This window comes from Rhipicephalus sanguineus, chromosome 1 (assembly GCF_013339695.2).
Source record: "Rhipicephalus sanguineus isolate Rsan-2018 chromosome 1, BIME_Rsan_1.4, whole genome shotgun sequence".
Lineage (NCBI taxonomy): Eukaryota > Metazoa > Arthropoda > Arachnida > Ixodida > Ixodidae > Rhipicephalus > Rhipicephalus sanguineus.
Window position 1 is genome coordinate 122,748,599 of NC_051176.1, and position 24,002 is coordinate 122,772,600.

The window sequence follows — 24,002 nt, forward strand, 5'->3', positions numbered from 1 at the left end:
AGAAGAACAGAACAGTAAGAGCAGTGACATGAAGACCAGCGTTCTTACTGTCCTTTTACTTTTCTGTGTCTACGTATTTTTCTCCTTTTTCTCGTATGCTCTAGAAATGCATAATAAATTTGCTGATGGCATTTTAGGGCAGCGAACAATATTTAGAGCTGTTTCACTTTCTGCGTAGAGAGCTTTTCTGCTGACATCTACGAAAGCAATGAGTGAGATTTAAAAAATGGGGCAGCTGTGCACTAGTGGTGCGAAGACTGATGAAGCAGCGGAGCTGGTGGCGTTGCCCTCCTCCTCACCCTCACTTCCTTTTCCCACCATTTGCTATACTATACTATACAAGGTTATGCCATGCTTTACCATCTCATCTCCTTCTTTCCTTCCTCCTTACCCTCATTTCCCTTTCCAACTATACTAACTGTATATGGCTATGCTTGCTCTCTCTTTTTGCTATCTCTTTTTTGTGTTTGTTTCTTTCCATTTCTTTCTCTGTCTTTCTATCTTTTTCTATATTTATTCCCTTTGTTTCTCCCTATTTCTCTCTTTCTCTTTCGGTCTATCTCTTTCTCTCTCTCTCTGTACTCGTTTTTTCGCCTTCTATCTTTTCCTGTTTTTTTCTCTTTCTTTCTCTCTATTTCTCGCTTCCTCTTTGTTTCGATCTCTTTCTCTCTCCCTGATTCTCTCTGTTTCCCTCTTTCTTTCCGTTTCTCAGTGCCTGGATAGACGAGTGGCTAAATTAAACTAGCTGGCCTGAGTCCAGCAAGGCTGGGCACATACGTTGTCTACGCCAGACAGACTAACGAAAAGTTTAACAGCTCCACTGCAAAAGATGGAACCCATGCCCACGGCGTTGAAGGCAGACGCTCTAACCCCTTCACCACCGCTGCGGTTCTCGGAGCCGGTGTTGAACAGTCAGTCGCATGTCGTCGCTACTCGGGAGAACCTCATCGTGTGGCCCCCGTTTGATTTGCTCCGTCTTGCGCCCGCCGCTGCCCGCCTGCGTCTCGCAAGGCCTTTGCCAAAAAATATGCGTCCGATTCATCATTAGGAACGCAAAGAGGCAAGAGCCAGAGCTTTACATGTTGAGTACGGGGAGCACAAAGGGGCAGTCTACGCAGACGTCGCGGACTATAAGGAGACAAGGACGCATTTGCGATTGTGGCGGTGGACAGGCGGGGACGCTTGGTCGCCTCTGGATCGGTCAGAACCCGCTCCTAAGAAACTGCAGAGGAAGCGGTGCTAGCGCTAGCTATAACTAATTCTCATTCTTACCTGATTCTTAGTCATTTAAAAACATCCAACCGAAATCTGGTGAGGGGCAAAATATCGGTCACGGCCGCACGATTGCTGAATCAAGCCACGGGGCGATCGATTCGCGAGGTAGAAATTGTCTGGGTACCAGCACACTCTGCAGGAACCCTGGGAACGAGGTGGCTCACACACCCCGAGACAACAAACAAGTTGGCTCGAGGTTTCGTCAGCAGGGCAGGTGAGCCGCCCGTTTCGAGGAGATCCGCGAAAGATGGGCTGGTGTCCTTTTACGACATCACAAATCATTACGAACTGTAGCGGAGGCTTTATCCGCCCGCGCACAAGCAGTTCACCAAGGTATGCAGGAATGTGTCTGGAGAAAATTGCAGACGAGATCTTTTTCCAACCCAGACGTGTTGAGTAGAATATACCCGGAGGAGATTAAGCCGGAATGCAAATGGTGCCAGGCAGTGGCAACCTATGACCCTATCGGGTGGGACTGTAGCATGGTGCCGCCGCCGGTGGGTATTATGCGTGATCCTTCTCTCGAGCAGTGGGAGGCCGTGTTGGCCAGCGCAGACCCAGTCGTCCAGACAAGGCTCGTGGAGTGGACCACCCAGGTCACCGTCAACCTTGGATCGATGGCCACCTAACACGGAACTGTCCGCACCTGGTTTCTGACAAAATAAAGCTTTTTTTCCATACATCCATCCATCGACGTGTGGCATTTGGTGGGCGCTTGCCGTAAGCTTGTCGGTGCGTTTAATATGCTGGCCGCGCCGCAGTTGTTGGGACTCATTCAAAACGGACATTCACAGCCCTCTGCGCAAGTGTGGCACGACTGCTGCGGATTTCGCGCTCTAGAGGACAGCACGCCTGTATAGAAAGTATTCTTGCGTAACCTGCAACAGCCAGAAGGTGTTAATGGCTACGTCTTTATGTGGCCTGTTCATGAGTCCTCCATTGTTTATCTCTTGAGCATACATCTTTTTGCAAAATATGTGAGCGACATATTATTATTATTAACGCGATTGCGTTAGAGAGCTCGTTTCGCAGAAATTCCGCCGTCGGCGTCAGCGTCGGTGACGGTGACGGTGACGGCGTCGTTTGTAAGCGAAAACTCGTCCGTGACCGAAAAATCGAGAAAAATGCAAATAAAATAAACAATAAAAAAATTAGGTCACATTGACGATCGAACCCGGGCCGTTTGCGTGGCAAGCAGGAGTCCTACCAAAAGCCACGATGATACTTGCAACCGCTTCGGAAAAAAACACTACATAAATGCCATTTAGTGGAAGGAGCCTCCATGACGCATTTTGTTCGGCAGGTGTTACGACGAAAATGAGCCCATTCGGCGATTTGTAGGCTAATTGGCGCAGCTATCAAACTATGTTTTTTGCGCGACGCCAAGCTTCGAAAAAAGCCGGGATAGTGCACCCATCGCCGCTAAAAACACACACAAACTTGCAAACAGCTCCAAAAGTGGACAACTATGTCCATCTAGTGGAAAACATATCAAGCAAACAGCAAACATAAGATAATGTGCTGCCATCTGTATCTGTAAGGCATTGTGAGAAACATGTCTCGACTGTAGTACAGGGAAGTGCTTTAGGTCGAAAACCTGTACCATTACTACAGATACATCGCGGGCGCGCGCGTGTGTGTCTCTGTGCGTGTGTGTGTAACAACACACTTTAATAGGTATGCACTTAGTGGTTGAAGTGCGCACTAGGGGCCGGATTTCGCTATCGCATTCAACTCTTAAAGGCGAAGCTTAAGGGTCCCCCAATTTTATTATTATTATTATTATTATTATTATTATTATTATTATTATTATTATTATTATTATTATTATTAGTAGTAGTAGTAGTAGTAGTAGTAGTAGTAGTAGTAGTAGTAGTAGTAGTAGTAGTAGTATTTTTATTATTATTATTATTTGATATCCATACCCAAGGACACAGAAGAAAGAGGGAGAGAGTAGGCTGACAAGTGCCACCTCGAGGGACACAACGCCTGCCTACTCTTGCGGGAGGAAGGAGGAGATAAGCAGGAAAGAAGATTGGAAAGTAAAGAAAAAAAACGAAGACTTGGACAAAAATAAGTGAAAACACGAAAAAAATGTCTATGAACGGGTGGCTAGATCCGTTTCGTCTGTAAAAGTCATCAGAGCTCGATGGGCCTGGTCGCCTCGAGAAGAACACCCTCTCGGAAAGAGGTAATCGTCAAGGGTCACGCACTTACATCCAAGGAATCCCTATTCCTTAATCAGCAATGCCCGCTGCGTAACGAATGCGGGACAGTCTAATATAAGATGCTCCGCAGGGTTCGTACAGGTTTCCAAAGCAAAAATTCAAGAATATTCAAGGACTTTCCAGGGCCTGTCGCAGGTTTTTCAAGGACTCTAAAGACTTGCAAAGTTAGAATTTTTTTTACTCTAAAATTTTCAAAAATGGCTAGTATTATTGCACTTAGAATAAGTAGATCCAAATCACAATTATAACAAAATCATCTGGTCTTGAGAACTTCTCAAGATTACAACACACAGTGAACGCTTACAAAAGCGGTTGAGATTTCTCCGGCATAGGCTTGAAATCCTCCGAATATATTCAAAACATCGAGTTTAGTGTTATTTCACTTACATAAAGATAAATGCATTTATATAACAATGATGTTAATAATTACTAGATGGATCACTTTGCAAGTCCTAAACAGTACAAAAAAATTAATAAATAAGCTCACAACACACAATGAACTCTAATAACAGCGGTTGTGATTTCACCAGTATAAGCTTCGTGAACTTCACCAAACATATTCAAAACATTCAGCGTAATGTTATTTCACTTATATAAAGATAAATAAATGTATAGGGGGTATGCACTTGTCGTCATCCGCAAGGAGCGCTGGCGGCGAGTACGCCATTTTGCAGGTTCGCGCACTGGCTGCACACGCAAAGAACTTTCAGCACGCGCTTGAACGCCTTTTTACAGCGAAAGCTGTTATGAGGTCATTTCAACGGCCGTTTTTGGCGCCGTAGTTGCCCGCCGCCGCCGCCGCCGGTGTCCGTAACCGCTATCGCACTAAATAAAAAAAAGAAAATAAGAAAACATTTCCAGGATGGAACGAGGTTCGAACCTGCGCCCTCTGCGTGGGAGCCCAGTGTTCCACCTCAGAGCCATGCCGGTGCTTGAATCTGCGTTGCAAAAAGACCCTATACAGGCTTCATGTCGGGAAGAAACCACATTAACATATGTAATGTAGTGCGGTAGAAGAGTAAAATAACAACCAGGCGTCACACAAACGCGAATTCTGTAACCGGGCCTCACACAATGCGAATTGCGCAACGAGTGGGTTGTTGAATGCTTCCAACCCATTACAAAGGCCTCTGCGACAATTCTTCATCGTCATCAGCCACAGCATCAACAAAGTGCACATAATGTCTTACAGGTGTTTAGCGGGTACCACGGTTCTCCGCAGAATGACGAAAAATTGCATAGTGGCTGCTTCCCTATAGCTTCACAAAAATTATGACGATTTATAGCTTAGTGGGTTCCTCGCAAGTGCACTTCTATAGGTTGCCAAGGAAGCCCATAAGGCTCCTATGATCCGTTTCCTTAGGGCCTCAATAAAGTTAATTCCCTCTCTCCCTCTCCGTTTCTCCGGTTAACGTATGTTATAAAGCGTGATGGGACAGTTAAATAACGACCGGGCGTCACACAATATGAATTACGTAACTAGTGGGTCGTTTAAAGCTTCCAACCCATTGGAAAGGGCTCAGCCAAAATTCTTCATCGTCATCGACCGTCGCATACACAAAATGCACATAATGCCTTACATATGGTACCTCTCTTCTCCGCAGAATAGCGAATAATGTCGTGGTGGTGCTTCCCAACTTCCCCAAAATTATTTGTGGCGTAGCGGGTGCGTTGCTAATGTACTTGTATTAGTAGCCACAAGAGAGTTTATAACGGGCTCTAGAAATGCCGCTCTTCCAGCTTTCGCTGTGACTGTGCTGCGCTTTCCGCGCAGGCCTGTCGTTTTTTTGGTGTAGCTTGAAAGGAAACGTATAGGAAACCATCAGGAGAGCACGAATCATTGTGCTGGACAGGCTGGAAACCTATGTGAGCATCGATTTCGCCTTCGCCGTAGGTCTGTCTGGTCTCGCCAGTCCCGGCGGCGTCGGCGACATCGCGAGAAGAAAGCATGATTGATGTCGAGTGACAAGTTTGGTCGGTTAAGTTAGCGCCCCTCTTCAGCGTATGCTGGACCTTATTTCTTTGTAACGCGCTCATGCTGCTTAAACTGAGCGTTTGAGCGGTTACCTTACGTAGATGTGGTGCTGGCTTTCTGCGCAACTGAGAGGACATTTCTATGTCACCGCTGTGCGCACAGCATTTTACAAGCACATCTATGTTCTTGTGCGGTTTCTAACAAGATTATTACTGCTGTACGCATTAAGCTGTCAAGTTTTCCAGTCATAGAAATATCAGCAGCGTTTCGGCATGTCGAGCCCGCGTTTCAGAGGGGAAGTGGAGAGAGAGAACGTGGGAGAGGGGTGGGGGAGAGGGTGGAGTGAGAGAAGGGGAAGGGGAGAGGGGAGAGGGGGAGAATGGGAGAGGAGGTGTGTGGAGAGGGTTCGCGCATGCGCAGTAATGGTGGTCACGCCGCATACCACCACCACCACCACCACCGGTTTGAACTCTGCCATAAGGTGCTTCGCAACTAACATATGGTAGCGTAAAACCATTTTTCTTCGCCTCATTTTTCTTCGCCTCAGTGTCGAGCGCTGCGGCGCGGAGAAGTCGGCCACGCCCACCTCTGAAATTATGCTCTTTCCATGCGATTGGGACGGCCGGAGAGAAACCTGCCGGCACATAATCTCGGAGGCAATGCTGCACGCGCCGCAGGTCTCAAGAAAAAAAATATATGTCTAAGCTCATTCGGTTGTTCACAGTCGACACTTGCAGTGCGCTGCTCAAACACAAAGAAGTTACAACTGTGACAGTTGTTAGTTCACGCGCATCCTGTGTATACCTATGCGTTTTTTTCGAGCGGCCTTCTTTTTGTTTAAGCAGCGCGCTGCAAGTGTCGAGCTATGACAGTTGTTCGTTCGCGATCGTCCTGTGTGTGTTCTTTTCGTGCGTCCTTTGTGTTTGAGCGGCGAGCGCTGCAAGTATCGAGTTGCTTGCCGTTCTTCATGTGACATTCTAATTCCTTGCTAGCCGCGAAAGTGTGACCTTTTTTTTTTTTTTTCCAGTGCAGTTCTGCAAGACAGAACCATGTGTGCTCGCGCCGAATTACTGTTTCTGAAATGAGTTTGTGAGGTTAACGCCGATCTACCACATTATAGAGGTCGCAATGCCGATATGAGATTGCACTGCACTGCTCAGGAAATTCAAGGATTTTCAAGGACGGGAAAAAATTCCAGGACTTTCAAGGGCCTTGAAAAAGGATTTTTCAAATTCAAGGGTTTTCAAGGATTTCAAGAACCTGTACGCACAGTAACAAGTGTTTCACAGGAGCGGCGCAAGCTGCATGCAACGGACTGTCCGCACGTCCTTGACGAAGCGTTCGCGCATCAACACAGAGCCAACTCTTAGCTTATATAAAAGTGCTCTGGAAAGAAGAGGCAAGCCACGGCCACGAACGTGGGGAGGGAACGATCCGTTTGCAACACGCTGGTCTGGGTGCTGCTTTAGGAGGTGTCGGCTTATAAGCAGACGAGCGTTGTCCATCAATACACGAGATTTCCGGGCAGTCACACTCATTATGCTTACAAGTTCATGCGAGGGGATCAGCCTCTTCATTTTTAGCTATGCCCACGTGCGAAGGTATCCACTGGGCGGCGAGGGACACCCCACGAGAGAGAATTTTGTCGTCAGATTCTATGATAGTGCATAGAATTTGGCTGTCGGCATCTTCTCGAGTGAGTCTGCTAAGAGCACCACGAGAGTCCGTAAGGATGGCGACCTTCGATGTTGGTAATCCTTCTTGCACGTATACTTACGGGCAACATCAATCGCTGCTTGTTCCACAGTTACTCATGAGGATGGGCGAAGTATTCTTAACGCCCGTCTCAGCCGAAGGGCAAACGAAAGCTGCAGAAGCGCCTAGGCCGTCGCTGCATACAGATGCGTCCGTAAATACTTTAATGTACTTTAATGTAATCTCTAAATTCTTCAAATAAGTGCGACTGGGTTAACTGGAATAGTGCCGAAACAGGCTGGTCAGACCTTTTGCGTATTTCTGGGATTGAAAGATAAATAGGGAAGATGCGTTTTCTGTGCTCTTTCGATGTTGTCAAAGAACTGGTTTCGTCAGAATCGCCAGACCAAACTATATTGAAGCATTCATGAACCTAATTACCTCTTCCCTGAGGGCATTACCTTCAAGCGTTGGCTTGGCGATACGCTTACGGTAGGGAGACGCTACGAAGGACATACTACAAAGAACACAGGATACAGTTTAACAGAACGAGCGCAAACTTCAACTGGTTTTTATTATTCATGCATAGTCGATATAAATAAAAATTCAAACACGTGGAAAGAGATAGTGCACTTGACGCCGCCTGTGTAACGTCCAACACGATATTAATTTCAGCAGGAGATTATTTGCATGTTTTCGCGCCCAGAGATGCCATAAGAGCAACTTCGTAAACTATTTTTTCCCTGTCGTCTTTTATCCGCTTCATAATTGTTGGTTTTTCGAACTGAGGTACGCATGTGCATCGGTTACAACAGTGGGTAGCTTTCACACATTTCAAGCGTTGACGCATCCCTACATCAGTTTGACCCTTATGGTCGCCGCTTGGTTTAACGAACGCAATATGCGCTTACATCGAAGCAGGCGCGTAGACAGGGGGGGGGGGGCTCCCCCCCCCCGAAATTTTTATGATACGTGGTGTTTTACCGAAAATAATGAAAATAGGCGCTTTTCTCAAATAGTAAAGGCTTTCACCAAGTGCCCCCTCCCCGAAAAAAATTCCTGGCTACGGGCCTGCATCGAAGTTTAAATTAATGAAAAGTAATCGAAACGAGCTTGGCTCTAACGCGTGCCAATACACCACTAGTAGTTATGTTTTTTCGAAAAAGTTAATTAATGTATACGTACCGAGGAGTTAACGTTCATGTCAAGCTCTCTTGACGGTGACACATTACAACATCAGTTCGGGCTTTACGATTACCACTTGGTGTAACGCACGCGATATGCGCTTGCATGCGAAGTCTAAATTAATGAAAATTAATTGAAATGAACTTTGCTCTAACGCTTGCCTATACACCACTGGTATGTTTCTAGAGGAAGAAAGTTATTATAGGTACCGAGGAGTTGACATTTATGTCAACCTCTTTTGACGACCTCACGTTGACTATGTTGTTAGCAACCAGCCATAAGCTGCTTAACTGAAAATGTTTTGTATTCTCGAGCGTAGAGTATGAAAGGTTTCAAGGGGTCCAATAATTCGCATTCTTATCAGTCTCACTGAAGCAGCGCAGAATCGCAGCACGTGCTCAGTTTTTTCAAGTGCTCCATAAGGTCGCGCAAAATCATTTATTAATGCACTAGTGAGCTTTGGTCGTTCCCGGCATCCGGGGGATTTGACTGCCTGCTTCACGTTCAAACAGTTATTCATTCAAATCTGCTGCTAGTGGAACGGCGGCTATACAGTATTCGCATGTACATAACTCAAGGGTCGACGTCTGAACACGTGAAAAATACTGCGATTACAACGCAGACGCCGTACCATCGCATATAGCATCATCGCCTTTTCGAGAAGCGTGATCGGCCACCATCCTCTACTGTGACTCATTGGTTACAGCGTTCTGTTAATGAGCACTACTTCGCATGTTCCCGGTGACAATGGCCGCATTTTGATTATAGCACAATGCTAACGCACTCGCGTACTTTGATTTAGGCATAAGTTAAATAACCTCAGGTGGCCGAAATCCATGAGCCGACTATGACCTTTCTCAATGACCACGTGTTGCTTTCAGACATTAAAATCTAGAATTCGATTTTATCTTTAATGAGTGACGGCGTTCCCCCGCAGGAAATTCCCCACATACGCAGCAGCCTGCGTTGGGGCGCATCACGGATCGCTCGCCACGCTAAGATAAACAAAGTGGTGCACTGCCCGAATCAATTACCATATGCATGCGTGTCATCGAAGCTGCAGCCTTCTTGCTAAATGAGACTGCGTGGGTGTGCATCACAGCATTTGGTCGAAAGACAGGAATTAAAGAAGAAATTCAATTTTTTGTAATGTTCGATTAACCTGGTTGCCATGGGTACCGCATTCTTTCGTTTCACTGAGTTTCGTTTATCTGCGCTCTGCTTTTGTAAGCATTAGCCCCCCCCCCCCCGCCGTCACGAGGTTTGCTTTTCTGCACAGCTCAGTAGCCTAGTGGGTGAGCTTGCGGGACCTTGTAACTTTGTAGATTTGTTTTTACTAATTATGCAGTTTTTATATATATTTAATGACGCTAAGAAGTAATGAGAATCAAGGAAAGCATAGGGAAGTTTTTTTACCTAAAAATAAGTAAATGAGACAAAGAAAATAAAAGTCGGCGAAAAAACAAAGCGAGAGGCTCGACTCTGGCAACTTTGACGCCTCTAGGTAGAATAGAATAATAGAATGGCGGTCACTCGCCGTCACCTGAAACCTTCACCTACTACGGGATGCGTGCGGAACAAAGGATGTTACACATCTACCGCCATAGCCGTGAGTGGAGGGTGGCGCTGGCTAACACGCCCAACTTAAGTTCTAGCACATATTAGACAGTTTTATAAATGGGTCCCCAAGCCTCGTTGGGTAGACTGTTATTGGGTCTGGAGGAGCAGCAAAGTTTGAGAATTTGGTCAAACGCAGGCACTGCTAGGTCGAGCTCTTGCGATCTGGTTATTAATCTGGTTATTAATCGTTAAACCACTCCGCCATGCAGCATACATCCTCGAGCATACTAACGGCGAGCTGTTTATCTACACTTATTACCGCTGGCGGTACGCAGAGCTCCAAGGTGCTTCAGCGTAATAGAGGCTTGTTAACTATCATCCACGAGGTGGCGCACTTTAAAGGTTGTCACCCCGCTCGTCTTTCCCTGGAGTTGGGACGCCCGCCTTCGCCTTGTACTTTGACCTTGTGGGGTCGAAATATATCGCCGCTCTCGGAACACACAGAGACAGTTCACGCCGTCGGGCAACAACCATGTGTACATTTCTTAAACACTTTTACATATTGTTACGTAAAATGACACGAGGCGTGACTATTTACAGGTGTATTTACACTGATGTGCACAGCATCGATCAAGATGGAGGACAGTACCCACAGCAGACAGACAGGCCAGTCCTCTTTGTCGTCTTCTGTAGGCAGAATGTCTGGCTCTTGATCGGTTAGCTACGTAGCATTACCCCCGGCGGTAAAAGCACCGTCTCGGTGCGCTTTAAACATGTTCTTCGGAAGGAGGGCGGTATGGTTTTAGCCGAATGACGTGCACTACTTCACTGGGCGTGTTTTCAGGCGGGTTAGTCTCGGAGACGGGAACGATCTCGTAGGTGACGTCCGTTACCTGGTGGACGATACGGTATGGACCCATGTAGCGGGATAACAACTTCTCGGACAGGCCAACACGACAAAGCGGGCACCACAGGAGACCTAGGGAACCAGATGAGAATCGAACGTCGACATGCCTGCTGTCGTAGAGGGTCTTCTGGGTTGCTTGTGAAGCCGACAGCCTAGAGCGGGTGATCTGACGCGCGTGGTCGGCACGAGCGATAGCATCACGTGCGTATTCGCTCGAAGTAGAAGTAGTAGGCGGAAGTAGGGTGTGCAGTGGTAACGTCGGATCACGGCCATACAGCATATAGAAAGGTGAGTAACCGGCGGTATCATGACGCGATGAATTGCAAGCGAAGGTCACGTGAGGTAGCGCCAGGTCCCAGTTATGGTGGTCAGATGAGACATACAATGAGAGCATGTCCGTGAGAGTGCGATTTAGACGCTCGGTGAGACCATTTGTTTCGGGATGGTAGGACGTGGTCAATTTTGTGCTGCGTTGAGGAAGAGCGTAAAAGATTGTCAATTACTCGTGACAAAAATGCGTGGTCGCGATCGGTGAGCAGTTGGCGAGGAGCGCCATGGTGTAGAATAACGTCGTAGAGCAAAAAGTCGGCAACGTCAGTGGCAGTGCTGGTGGGGAGCGCTCGAGTGACGGCATACCTGGTCGCATGGTCTATAGCAACAGCGACCCACTTGTTGCCAGAGTTGGACTCAGGAAAAGGGCCGAGAAGGTCTACACCAACACGGAAGGAAGGTTCGGTAGGGATGGAGATCGGGTGAAGGAGTCCAGCACGGGGTGTGGCAGGTCGCTTCCGACGTTGGCAATGAGACGAGCTCACCTGCCGAGTCTAATACACAACTATTAACACGCTAGGTAACCTTATACAATGCTAATACAATACCCGAAAAAGATAGCACACACCCAAGACAACATCAGACATACAATGCACCGCGAATGCGACGGCGCCGATGTGCGACTCACCACGAGGGGCCCGCGGGAAACGAGCCTCAGTATCGTCCCCTACGAACCCACCGCGGGAGACGTCCATCCACGCACGCTACCAATCCCCCAAGAGGACCCCCTGCTGTTTCCTGCCCGCTGGCCTAGCTTCTCCCGCGGGCGGCGTTGCTGGCGCCACCATGCTAAACACCGTGCTAAGCCTACATCGCGCAAGCGCCGCGCCACTCTCGCTCGGCGGCTTTTAAACCCAACTGCGGCCAAAACGCGAGACCTGCGTGCGCCATGAGGCGCAAACTACTTTACAGGGGGTAATAGCACCCCCACAACCTATAGGGCGTGGTTGCCCGTCATCGTGCGCTTATCTCTTGAGCGGGAGGTTTGTGCGTGTTGCGCCTTCACCGCAAAGTTTGTGTTGAAGCCTTAGACCACACGAAGATCACTTCGCTCGCTGCAGCGGCCGCGTTTGCGAAAGGCTTCTGCTGGCCTTTTAAATGCGTAAGCAATTCTATGCCTACTCAACGAGAAAGTTGTCCGTCCGTCTGTCTCTCACATAAGACGATTGCCGCCGTACAGAAATAAGTTAATAGAAGAAAAGTTTTCACACTGGCGCTTTGATTTGAACCCAGGCCCTCACGCTACGAAGGCGAGTATCTCAATAAGTGCGCTACGCATCCGTTCTTGCGAAACATGAACATATGTGTCCTACACGAAAGCGTTGTACCGCGGTGTAGAAAAAATGTAGCAAGATAGCACTCTCTAAGACTTTGTTGAATTTTTGGAAGTGGAATAAAAGCCATCTGCTGGACAAGAGGTAAAGCCGACAGGAAGGGCTGTATACGCATCAGGAAAACTCAAACTTTGCGAAATGTTCATGCCAAACACGTGTTTCAGTGGTCGCGGGATGCGCGTCGGATCCATGGGACAGCGTTTCATGGCACGCGCATGAGTACTACAGAGAAGATGAAATGTTGACGAGTGCTAGAGAGTAGATGAAAGACGCCATGTCGATGCCGCCCGAAATTGGCGTTCCAGGGACGGCCGCTATCTACAATAAAATGCAGCGTTTACGCATCACTTAGACAGCTCCCAAACGAAATGCTGCGCGAAATTTTCTTCGTATGACATTCCAATTTGTTGCTATCGCATTGATTGCCGCGACTTGTGGCGAAACTGTGACCTTTCTGAGGACGACGGGCTTGTGCGGAAGCCTTTGACTAGTGGTGCAATCCCACACGCGTCAGCGCATTCGCTGCTCATTTCCTTCTTTCCTTCCCTCCTATCTTTCTCATGTTTGTGTTCCCCTTTGCCATTCCCCAGCCTAGGGTAGCCAACCGGACACTTTCTTCCTGCCTTCTGTCAGCCTTTACAGAGTTAGTTATTTTCCTTGAAGATGTAGCACAAATAAGTAACACAGTAAAGGTTGACGTTACGGCGTCGTACTGGTCTCCACCGGTTAATGCGAGAAAAAGGGATCCAAGACTCTATCTCGTCATATATATATATGAGTGTATGTGCGTGTGCTCACGCCCTCAAGAATGTGCAAGTTCAGGCACTGAGCCCGTGCTTTCGACTATCCTTATATGTCTGAACTAACGCCATTTATGATTATTGGAGCCAATCTGATACCAACGTATACATCACTGCTGACAGCTATTACATTCCTGCATTGCCCGTGTAAAGGCATTCTGAAGCCTTCCACCGACTACCTTTAACTTTACTAGCGACGCATCTGTCACCCGCTGCTTTCGTCAGCCACAAGTATGCCTAGCAATTCATAAAATGGCGAAGAGTGCGTGTCAATGAACAGTGGCACTGCGATAGATGGCTTTGTTGTTAGGGAACGTATAGCGCACGGCGAAAGAACGCACACGTGATCGGTCGCCACCATCACCTGTATAGGTATTGTAATCCCCAGCAAACGAGATGTAATTCCGGTTAATCTTCCTGCCTTTCCCACTTGTATCTCTCTCTCTATCTCTCTCTCAGGTCATACTAGTAAATAATTAATGGATTTCCGTATGGGGACGTTTATGTCAATTGAACTTGTCGCTATTAATCACATCCTACAAGTGCAACCTCGAAAGTTGGTTTTTAATTATGACTCCGAAGCAGCCTTTCCGAGCTTGCATCCGCTTTACGACGCAGGACTAATGAGTAATCGATATCTGAACTGTAGTGAAGAGGAATATCCGGCGCTGCAGCCATATCGCCAGCCCTGCGCGAGGCACGAGCTGGAACTGCCTAGCCCGTGTTTTTGGCTGCAACGCTGCCCGCGCCCATCCAGTTCCTGCTGCTACTGTTACGACGCAACCACCGCTTGTAGCCCAATGTTTTTATTATATTTTGGTGGAGGCTGCTGCGGTTTTCCCCGGCCCTGGAATTGCGTAGCCGAAAGCTCCCGTCCGTCACGCCTGACGACGCCGCCTCGACACCCCCACCGGCTTCCCCGCCCATGTGTCACGGTGCCCAGCGTCTGCGAGAGCCCGAGATCTTCAGCGGCACCAATGAAAAAGACGTTGAGGATTGGCTCGAATCCTATGAACGCGCGAGTGCTAGCAACAAATGGGACGATCCCATGAAGCTCGGCATCGTTATGTTTTACTTAACGGATGTCGCCAAGCTGTGGCACAAAAACCACGAGGCCGATATCCCCACTTGGACGACCTTTAAAACCGGCATCGCAGCTGTTTTCGGACGCCCTGGTGTGCGCAAATTTCGGGCAGAACAACGACTCCGAAGCCGGTCCAAGCAAACTGGCGAAACATTCACCAGCTACATCGAGGACATCCTCGACCTCTGCCGGCGTGTCAACCCGACCATGGCGGAAGCGGACAAGGTACGCCACATCATGAAGGGCATTTCTGATGATGCCTTTCAAATGCTGCTCTCGAAGAACCCTGCCACTGTCTCGGAACTTATCGAGCTTTGCCAGAGTTTCGACGAGCTCCGCAGACAGCGTCTTCTCACGCGACGCCAGCACGTTTCGGACGAAACCATTTCGAGCGTGGCTACCGCTCCTGACCTTGAGTCACTGCTATCCCAGATCAAAGATTTCGTCCGTGCTGAGGTTGCTCGTCAGCTTTCTCTGCTATCACCAGGCGGTCAACCACCGTCGCCTTTGCCAGCAAACATTCGCCAGGTGATCCAAGAGCAAGTTTGCGCGGCCCTGCCTTCTGCCCGCGACACTCCGCCGTTGCCGGCCCCTGTTGTCTGTGCCGAGGTGAACGCGCCTCTCAGCTATGCTGAAGTTGCCGCACGGCCAGCGCTTCAGACGTTTGCGTCATTACCATCACCCGTGCCAGTGCAAGCAACTGCCCGCTTCGATCAGGCAAGGTACCTACAGAGTAGTGGCCAATGGCGCACTCACGACAACCGACCGATCTGTTTTGCGTGTGGCCTGCCTGGCCACGTCGCGCGATATTGCCGTCGGCGCGTACCTCCCTACCACCAGAGCTTCGAATCTGACCCGTATGTGTCACCGCGCCCACCGTTCTCAGCATCGCGGAACCTCGACCAGACGTCTTCTTACACCGACTACCACCCTCCTGTTAACCGCCGCTCGCCATCGCCTCGACGCCGCTCGCTATCGCCGATGCGTCGTCGTTCATCCACGCCGGAGCAGGAAAACTAATTGCCGCAGTTCCAGAGGCAGGAACTGCGTCACCCGCGAAACGACCAAGACCTCTCCCTTCACCGACGAATGTTATTGATGTATCTGTGGACGGCGTCGCTGCACTCGCCCTTGTCGACACTGGTGCCGCAGTTTCAGTTATGAGTGCCCAACTCTGCCGCTTGCTAAAAAAAGTTACGACGCCGCTATCGAACATATCTCTTCGCACTGCCAGCGCAGATCGCATCACGCCGGCCGCTGCATGTACTGCTCGCGTTGTGATTAATGGCCTGCTCTATGTCGTCGAATTGTTAGTGCTGCATTCGTGCTCCCACGACCTCATTTTGGGCTGGGACTTTCTCTCCGCTAACAAGGCCGTCATCGACTGCTCTCGCGCTGAGGTGGCACTTGAAGTGCTTTGCGACGCCCCATTATTTGACGATCCTGAACCCGAGGACAAACTATTTGTTGCGGAAGACGTTTCAATACCGCCGCACTCTTTTGCCCTTGCCACGGTGTCCTGCAACAGCATCGCCGAGTCCAGCGTCGTTTTTACGCCATCTGCCATTTTCGCTCGTCGCCAATGCTCCCCGCTGCCTTTTGCCCTTTTGGAAATTCGTGACGGCGTCAGCAGACTGCTTGTCTCGAACCTGCTGTCATGTCCTTTAACACTGCTTCGTGGCGAGTGCGTCGGGCGTGTCCACAGTGTCGACCCTTCTACCATCATTGACCTGCCAACTGGTTCTACCGCCGAACACGAAGTCGCCGGAGTGTTCTGTGTCCCCTCGCAGCAGACTACTACGCCTGACGTACTGAGCAGCTCCATCGCCGACACGCTTACCGTTTCTCAACGCGCCCAGCTTCTACGCCTCCTCGACAAGTTCCGCTCTTCCTTCGACTGCCAGCATGCTTCTCTCGGCCGCACGTCAGCTGTAAGTCACCGCATCGACACGGGTACCAGTGCGCCACTGCGACAAAGACCCTATCGTGTGTCCGCGACAGAGCGCCAGGTTATCGACGACCAAGTAGCTGACATGCTGAAGCGCGGCGCCATCCAGCCTTCGAATAGCCCCTGGCATCTCCAGTTGTTCTCGTTAAGAAGAAGGATGGGTCAATTCGCTTCTGTGTTGATTACCGTCGTCTTAACAAGATAACGCGAAAAGACGTTTACTCCTTACCGAGAATTGACGACGCCCTTGACTGCCTCCAAGGCGCGGAGTTCTTCTCTTCTATCGACTTACGGAGCGGCTATTGGCAAGTCCCCATGGCACCTGACGACCAATCTAAAACGGCTTTCGTCACACCTGATGGCCTTTACGAATTCCGCGTCATGCCTTTTGGTCTTTGCAACGCGCCCGCAACATTCGAGCGGATGATGGACAATCTCTTGCGTGGTCTTAAGTGGAAAACGTGCCTGTGCTACTTAGATGACGTGGTTATATTTTCACCAGATATTCCCACGCATCTCTGCAGGCTAGAGGAAGTACTTCAGTGCCTAACTGACGCCGGCCTTCAGCTCAACCTGAAGAAATGCCGCTTTGGCGCAAGTCAGCTTACCATCCTTGGCCATGTTGTGTCCAAAGACGGCATTCTTCCCGACACCGCCAAGCTTCGGGCAGTCGCTGACTTTCCTCGACCTTCGTCCCTAAAAGAACTTCGCAGCTTCCTTGGCCTCTGTTCGTACTTTCGCCACTTCATTCGTAATTTTGCGACCATCACCGCTCCATTGAATCGGCTCATACGAAGCGACTCGAAACGCCCGCCTGTGACAATGCCTTCCAAGAGTTGCGCTGTTTGCTAATCTCACCGCCAATCCTGCGTCACTTCGATCCTTCCGCTCCGACTGAGGTACACACCGACGCCAGTGGTGTTGGACTCGGCGCCGTGCTCGCGCAGCGCAAATCGGGGTTCCAAGAGTACGTCGTCGCATACGCAAGCCGTACCCTCAACAAAGCCGAAAAGAATTATTCTGTTACGGAGAAGGAATGTCTGGCCATAATTTGGGCCCTTGGTAAATTTAGACCTTATCTCTATGGCCGCCCCTTCGACGTCGTGACAGATCACCATGCTCTTTGCTGGTTATCCACGTTGAAGGACCCCTCCGGCCGTTTAGCTCGCTGGGCTTTGCGGTTGCAAGATTTTGACATGCGTGTCGTCTACAGGTCTGGCCGCCGCCACACCGATGCCGACGCCCTATCACGCTCCCCTGTGTCAACCGAAAGTGCTGCCTGCCTATCTGCCGTGGACGAGACACTTTCGTTCCCAGCAGGCTGCGACATGGCGTCTGAGCAACGCAAGGATGCCTGGATCAGCGCCCTTCTGCGATTCCTCTCCGACCCGTCGACTTTTTCTTCAGCTTCTCGAGCATTGCGCCGTCAAGCTTCCCACTTTGAAATCCGCGATGGTCTCCTCTATCGCCGGAACTACACGTCTGACGGCCGCAAGTGGTTACTGGTCATACCTCACCATCTTCGTGCAAAAATATGTTCAGCCTTCCACGCTGACCCACAGTGCGCACACGCGGGCGTCTTCAAAACATACACCCGACTTTCCTCCAGGTTTCATTGGCGAGGCATGTACACCTTTGTGCGCAAGTACATCCGGTCCTGCCCACGGTGCCAACGACGCAAAGCTCCTCCTCAGCACGCCTCCGGTCCGCTCCAGCCAATCCCGTGCCCGGCCAGGCCCTTCGACCGCATTGGCATTGACCTGTATGGGCCTCTTCCATCCACGGCTTCTGGAAACCGCTGGGTAGTTGTCGCTGTCGACCACCTGACGGGATACGCAGAAACAGCCGCTCTGCCTGCTGCCACGGCCCGCGACGTAGCATCTTTCCTCCTGCGGAACTTCATTCTCCGTCACGCCGCAATGCGCGAACTTCTGAGCGATAGGGGACGTGTGTTTCTTTCTGAAGTCGTGAACGCACTCCTTGCCGAATGTCGCATCGTTCATCGTACTACTACCGCCTACCATCCTCAAACTAATGGCTTGACGGAAAGATTCAACCGCACCCTTGGCGACATGATTTCTAAGTATATTGCCTCAGATCACTCTGACTGGGACCTAATTTTGCCCTTTGTGACGTACGCCTACAACACTGCTCCACAGGCGACTACAGGCTTTTCGCCATTTTTTCTCGTATATGGCCGAGAACCCTCGACCACACTCGATACCATTCTGCCGTACCGACCCGATGCCTCCGAATCTACGCCCATCTCAGAAGCTGCCCGCCGCGCCGAAGAATGCCGTCAGCTCGCCCGGTCGTTCACAACTGTCGACCAATGGAGACAAAAATCACGGCGCGACGATGACCACCCGTATCCTCACTTTCTTCCGGACTCCCTTGTGTGGCTTTGGGTTCCAGCTGTCCCTACTGCTCTCTCCTCCAAGCTTGTTTCCAAGTATCAGGGACCACCGTGTTGTTGCGCAGCCGTCACCTGTGAACTATATCGTCGAACCAGTTACACCAGCTACAGACCAACGCTTTCGTGGTCGTGAAACCGTTCGCGTACAGCGCCTGAAGCCCTATTACGATCCACTCGTAATATGTTCACCATGAGTCGCCAGGATGGCTCCTTTCCGACGGGGGACGAATTATAGTGAAGAGGAATGTCCGGCGCTGCAGCCATATCGCCAGCCCTGCGCGAGGCACGAGCTGGAACTGCCTAGCCCGTGTTTTTGGCTGCAACGATGCCCGCGCCCGTCCAGTTCCTGCTGCTACTGTTACGACGCAACCACCCCTTGTAGCCCAGTGTTTTTATTATAGAACATACAGTTTTCCATCAAGTGGTCTCCCATGGATGTGGCACCACTTTCCGATGTCTACCTAGCCACTGTGGTCTTGTCGGTCAGGATCACGCCGATGGTGCTCTTCGGGCAGCCCATATGTAGAATCTATAACTTTACGAGTGACTCTCAGGTCTTCGATATACGACGAACCGCGTCGCCTTAGGCAAAAGGCGCGAGTAATTTAGGAATGTTGGTAAGACTGGGCGCTGTACAACATTAGCAGAGCATTTTTGAGAATTAAAAAAAAAACTGCTGTGCTAAATTAAGCGCCTTGCTCTTACAGCCATTTTTACATTTGCTTTCTCTCCCTCAGTGCGATGTGCTATTTTTTAAAGTGTACATGCCAGACACATGTGTCTGTGACACTTGGATAGACATACCCATCGATGCTGGTGAAAGCATTCTGACATCCAGAGGTGCAAATTACGCATTCTTGTACACTCACCACTGGACCACTGTGCCGCCTATTGTACTATTGTACAGACTGACTACTAAACCAATGGGCTTTGAAACCACTTAGTCACAAAACTCCACTGATAAACCGAAAACTTCAGCACCTGAAATAGTGAGTGAACAGCAAACATATACCGAAAACTCGTTAGCACAGATATCTGTTCACAGAGAAATGGAGGCTTGAAGTGATTAACGGCGGTACAGAACAAGTAATGGCGGTGTAGCCAGCATGCCAGCAAAGGGACTTGCCTTAGTCACAGCAATGGCGAAGGCAAGTACCCTGTCACAGATGGATCATCTGCTGTAGGTGTGTGAATATTGTCGGCGAGTGTCACCATCGCAGCCACTCTCACGTACTTCCGCCGCTGCCACTGAGCTGGCTGCACTGCGGAGGGTGCTTGCATATATCAAAAATCAGAGACCCGACTCTTGGGTGATATTCTCCGACTCACGAGTCGCACTGCAGTCCCTGAAATCACCGCGTACGCAAGATCAACTAGTCCTGGACATCAGGCGCCTAGGCAATAATGCTCATGAACTACACCACGATGTTGTACTGCAGTGGCTACCAGCTCACTGCGGCACAGAAGGGAATGTTCGTGCTGACTCCGCTGCCAGAGCTGCACATGACGTGGCACTTGAGAAAATCGACATTCCTTTTTCAAGAAAAGACGCGGCGACTTTGGTATCTGCGTTCGCGCGGAACCTGCAGCGAACAGTATGGTACGATGCAAGTAACCAGTACGGACCGCTGCACAGAATAGACCCGACATGTAGCTTTTATATATGCCACAAGGACTAACCAAGCAAGATGAAACGTGCATTCACCGGCTGAGACTCGACGTTGCCTACCCGAAATACTTCAAGCCCAAGATCAGGCAGTCGGACTCGCCCACGTGCACCACATCTAATACTCGGGAAGACTTGAAGCACGTACTCTGCGACTGTTTCCGTTACGACGCCGAACGACAGATTCTGAGGGCAGCACTTCACTTGCAACGCGGCTCGAGCTTGGCGCTGCGGCACCTTCTTGGCAAGACAGCGGTTGTGCGATGCGCAACACAAAAGCGCTGTTGGTGTTCTTGAGGAACACTCGACTTAACGAAAGTCTGTGAATGACTACTTTGTGTATATATGTGCGTTTGTGACTGTAGGTACTATTTGTCTGTATATGTCATCATTGTATATATCAGTCATCACCTGACACCTGGAGTAGCAAGCCAGGCGACAAAGGCTAAGCTCTTGGGGAATTTCATTATATATATATATATATTATATATATATATATATATATATATATATATATATATATATATATATATATATATATATAGCCCCGCCACGGTGGCTGCCCTGCCGCGGCGGCTGCATTTTCGATGGAGGCGAAAATGTTTGAGGCCCGTGTACTTACATTTAGGTGCACGTTAAAGAACCCCAGGTGGTCGAAATTTCCGGAGCCCTCGACTACGGCGTTTCTCATAATCATATCGTGGTTTTGGGACGTTAAACGCCAGATAATATAAGAATATAAGAATATATATATATATATATATATATATATATATATATATATATATATATATATATATATATATATATATATATATATATATATATATATATATATATATTGACGAAACATTTACTTCAGCAAAATTCGAAGTTCTACAACACTTCACCAAAAAAGAAGCATCAAGTTTACTCCGCTTATAGTTATAGGTGTGGTGAACTTGGTGCTTCTCTTTCGATTGTTCGTACCGGGATAGAGATATAGTGGGCGAAGAGGTTAATATAGCGTGCAGATGTGCTGGTTTATTTTCCTTGAAATATATCAAGACTACCTTACTCTGTCAGAACTCACACGAGCCGTGAACCAATGGAGATTACATGACGTATCTGAGTGCATCGGAACAAGTACATCAAAGTTATTCCAGTGTTGCCCTGAACTGTAAGAACTAAAATAATTCAGTGGGCTCATATTGCATTATGTGCCACGCTTACTTTCTCTGTGCATCCTACTTTTACAGAGGCATTTGCCTCGAGATGCACATAAAAAGCGGGCTGATGACAACTTCAGTATAAATTAACCGTCACGCCATAAACACACACGCTCAGAACATGGAATTTGTATCTATTTTGTTTATTCCTGGTGTGTACTGGGCCTCCCGGACAAAAAAAAGAAACAACGTCGCTTCTGATTAATATCAATCATTAACAGACTTCAAATATGTGAAGGTATTGTGCAGGTGACTTTGACCGCCTAGCGATTCTCGAGCGCGCCCTTGAAAACGCAAAAGGTGCCGACCACCGCTAACGGAAACACGCAAAACGCGGCGGAAGTTTGCTTTCCTTGTGTCGGCATCGTTCGTTATGTGCTGCTCTTCCCCAAGCGCGTCGCAAAACAGCACTACGCTTGCACCGACCAGTCGCAATATGTTGCGTATATCCGATGCAACTTGAGATGCAGTGACAATACAAAGTATGCTTCAGGATTCCTTCAACGAACCGGACGAAAGTCGGCGGCACCGTCGTCGGTGCCTGCTTCCATTCCAGGTTCCTGGAAAACCTCACCTTTCCCTCAAGGAACGTTGCGTGCGCGCCGGTTCCTTTCCACGCACGTGCTTCGTCAGTGTTCCTGGAGAGAGCGAAAGAAAGCGAGAGCAACGGTCCGAGGCTCGCGAAAACAGACGACCGGACGGTGCCCCCGATGAGGACCGCTTGCAGCAGCTCTCGTAACCAAATTGCGTCCAGGCGTAGCCGAAAGTCGGGCCGCGACGTCGAGTGGCGGCCGTGGCAGGCGCCCGCCGCCTTCCTTGCCGCAGTGCAGCACGTAGAGCGGCAGCGGTCAGGAAGCGCGCGTGGCGATAGCACGCGTGCCTTCTCCTCCGTACGGCGCTGCCACTTCCGCGACCGAACGGCAGCAGCAACAGCCAACGCACGTTCACCACCAATAGCCACCGTGCATAAACAAGGCGTGGACCTGAGCAGGCTGAGCGGCGGCGCGACCGGCGGCGGCAGCCGATAGCATCGTCCGCTCCCGCCGCCGGCCACCCGCAAGCACGGGTGCACCGCCGTCCTTGAAGCTGGCCCACGCGCCCAGTGAAGCGACGCGCAGACACGCCGCGGCCGTCGCGACGACGCCTCTTCGTGCTGCCCGGCGACGACGAACCTCGCTTTCGGATGGCCTGCCGTTCGGCACTGGTGGTGAGTACTCCTCTGGCATACCTCCATTTGGAAGGTGCGCGCGACACACATGGGAACTTCGTGTCTTCGCGCCTTTTGTTAGGCGCGCGCGCGAACAACTTCGCTGTTTTCGCGCGCTGCAGTGGCGGCCGGTTTGATTGAAGCTCCGTTCGCAACGCGACGAACAGCTATTGTTTTGGCGCCGCTCCTTTCTAACGTGGAAGTAGCGGCGGCCACATAGGTCCGAAGCTTTTGTCAGCTTACTTACTGTATGCAACTTTAGGCCGCTCAATGAAATTACCAACTGGAGTGACAAAGGAGATGCCGCTTGTTATTCTCTACAGCGGTAGTATCCTTGTCCGCACTCTCCACGCTCTCTAGTCTGAAGCTCAAGTAATTTTCGGTGGGTTAGCCACGCAATCACAGATGTGTTTTGCAAGCTTCATGCAGACGACTTCTTTCATTTTTAGTTTGCACGATCTCGTTTTTTTTTTCAGCTATTTTCTTTCTTTTGCTTCTCTGAACAAAGAATTAGATCGATGTGCTCAAGAAAACAACGCGCGGTGCATGTTTGGGCCGGGAAGAACGTCCCACCGAATTAAACCTCCAATGCCTCCTAGGAAGTCATAACTAAAGTCTCTCTCGTGATGATCGCGGAAATTGTCAGGCTTATAAGACGAGTGCAACGATTCGATCATTAGACGAAGTCTCGTTTACATTTGCAAGAACAGATTACACAGATAGTTCAAGCACCAGACTGTCTGGATTGGTGCTGCGTGCAAACGCTATCAGGTCTGGGAAAGTAGGTCTTTTAATCCGAGTTCGTTATGTGCTTCCAAGCCCGAAAAGTGTAGAAAAGCAAAATAAATTTCATTGGAACACAACGAGCGATTGGGTAATAATAATAATAATAATAATAATAATAATAATAATAATAATAATAATAATAATAATAATAATAATAATAATAATAATAATAATATCTGGGGTTTTACGTGCCAAAACTACGATATGATTATGAGGCATGCCGTAGTGGAGGGCTCCGGAAATTTAGACCATCTGGTGTTCTTCAACGTGCACTGACATCGCATAGTACATGGGCCTCTAGCATTTCGCCTCCATCGAAATACGACCGCCGCGGCCGCGATCGAACCGGCGACCTTCGGGTCAGGAGCCGAGCACTGTAACCACTGTTGCGCCGCGGC

General features: G+C 49.4%; 1 protein-coding gene across 1 annotated transcript in view; it reads left to right on the plus strand.

Moving 5' to 3' along the window:
* The first annotated feature begins 22,455 nt into the window (after positions 1 to 22,455).
* LOC119397130 (protein spaetzle 5) overlaps positions 22,456 to 24,002 on the plus strand; it is a 131,926-nt gene continuing 130,379 nt past the window's right edge. The window contains exon 1 of the mRNA XM_037664577.2: positions 22,456 to 22,818. Coding sequence (XP_037520505.1) covers positions 22,795 to 22,818 — 24 coding nt within the window. The 5' untranslated portion in view covers positions 22,456 to 22,794. The remainder of the gene's footprint in view (positions 22,819 to 24,002) is intronic.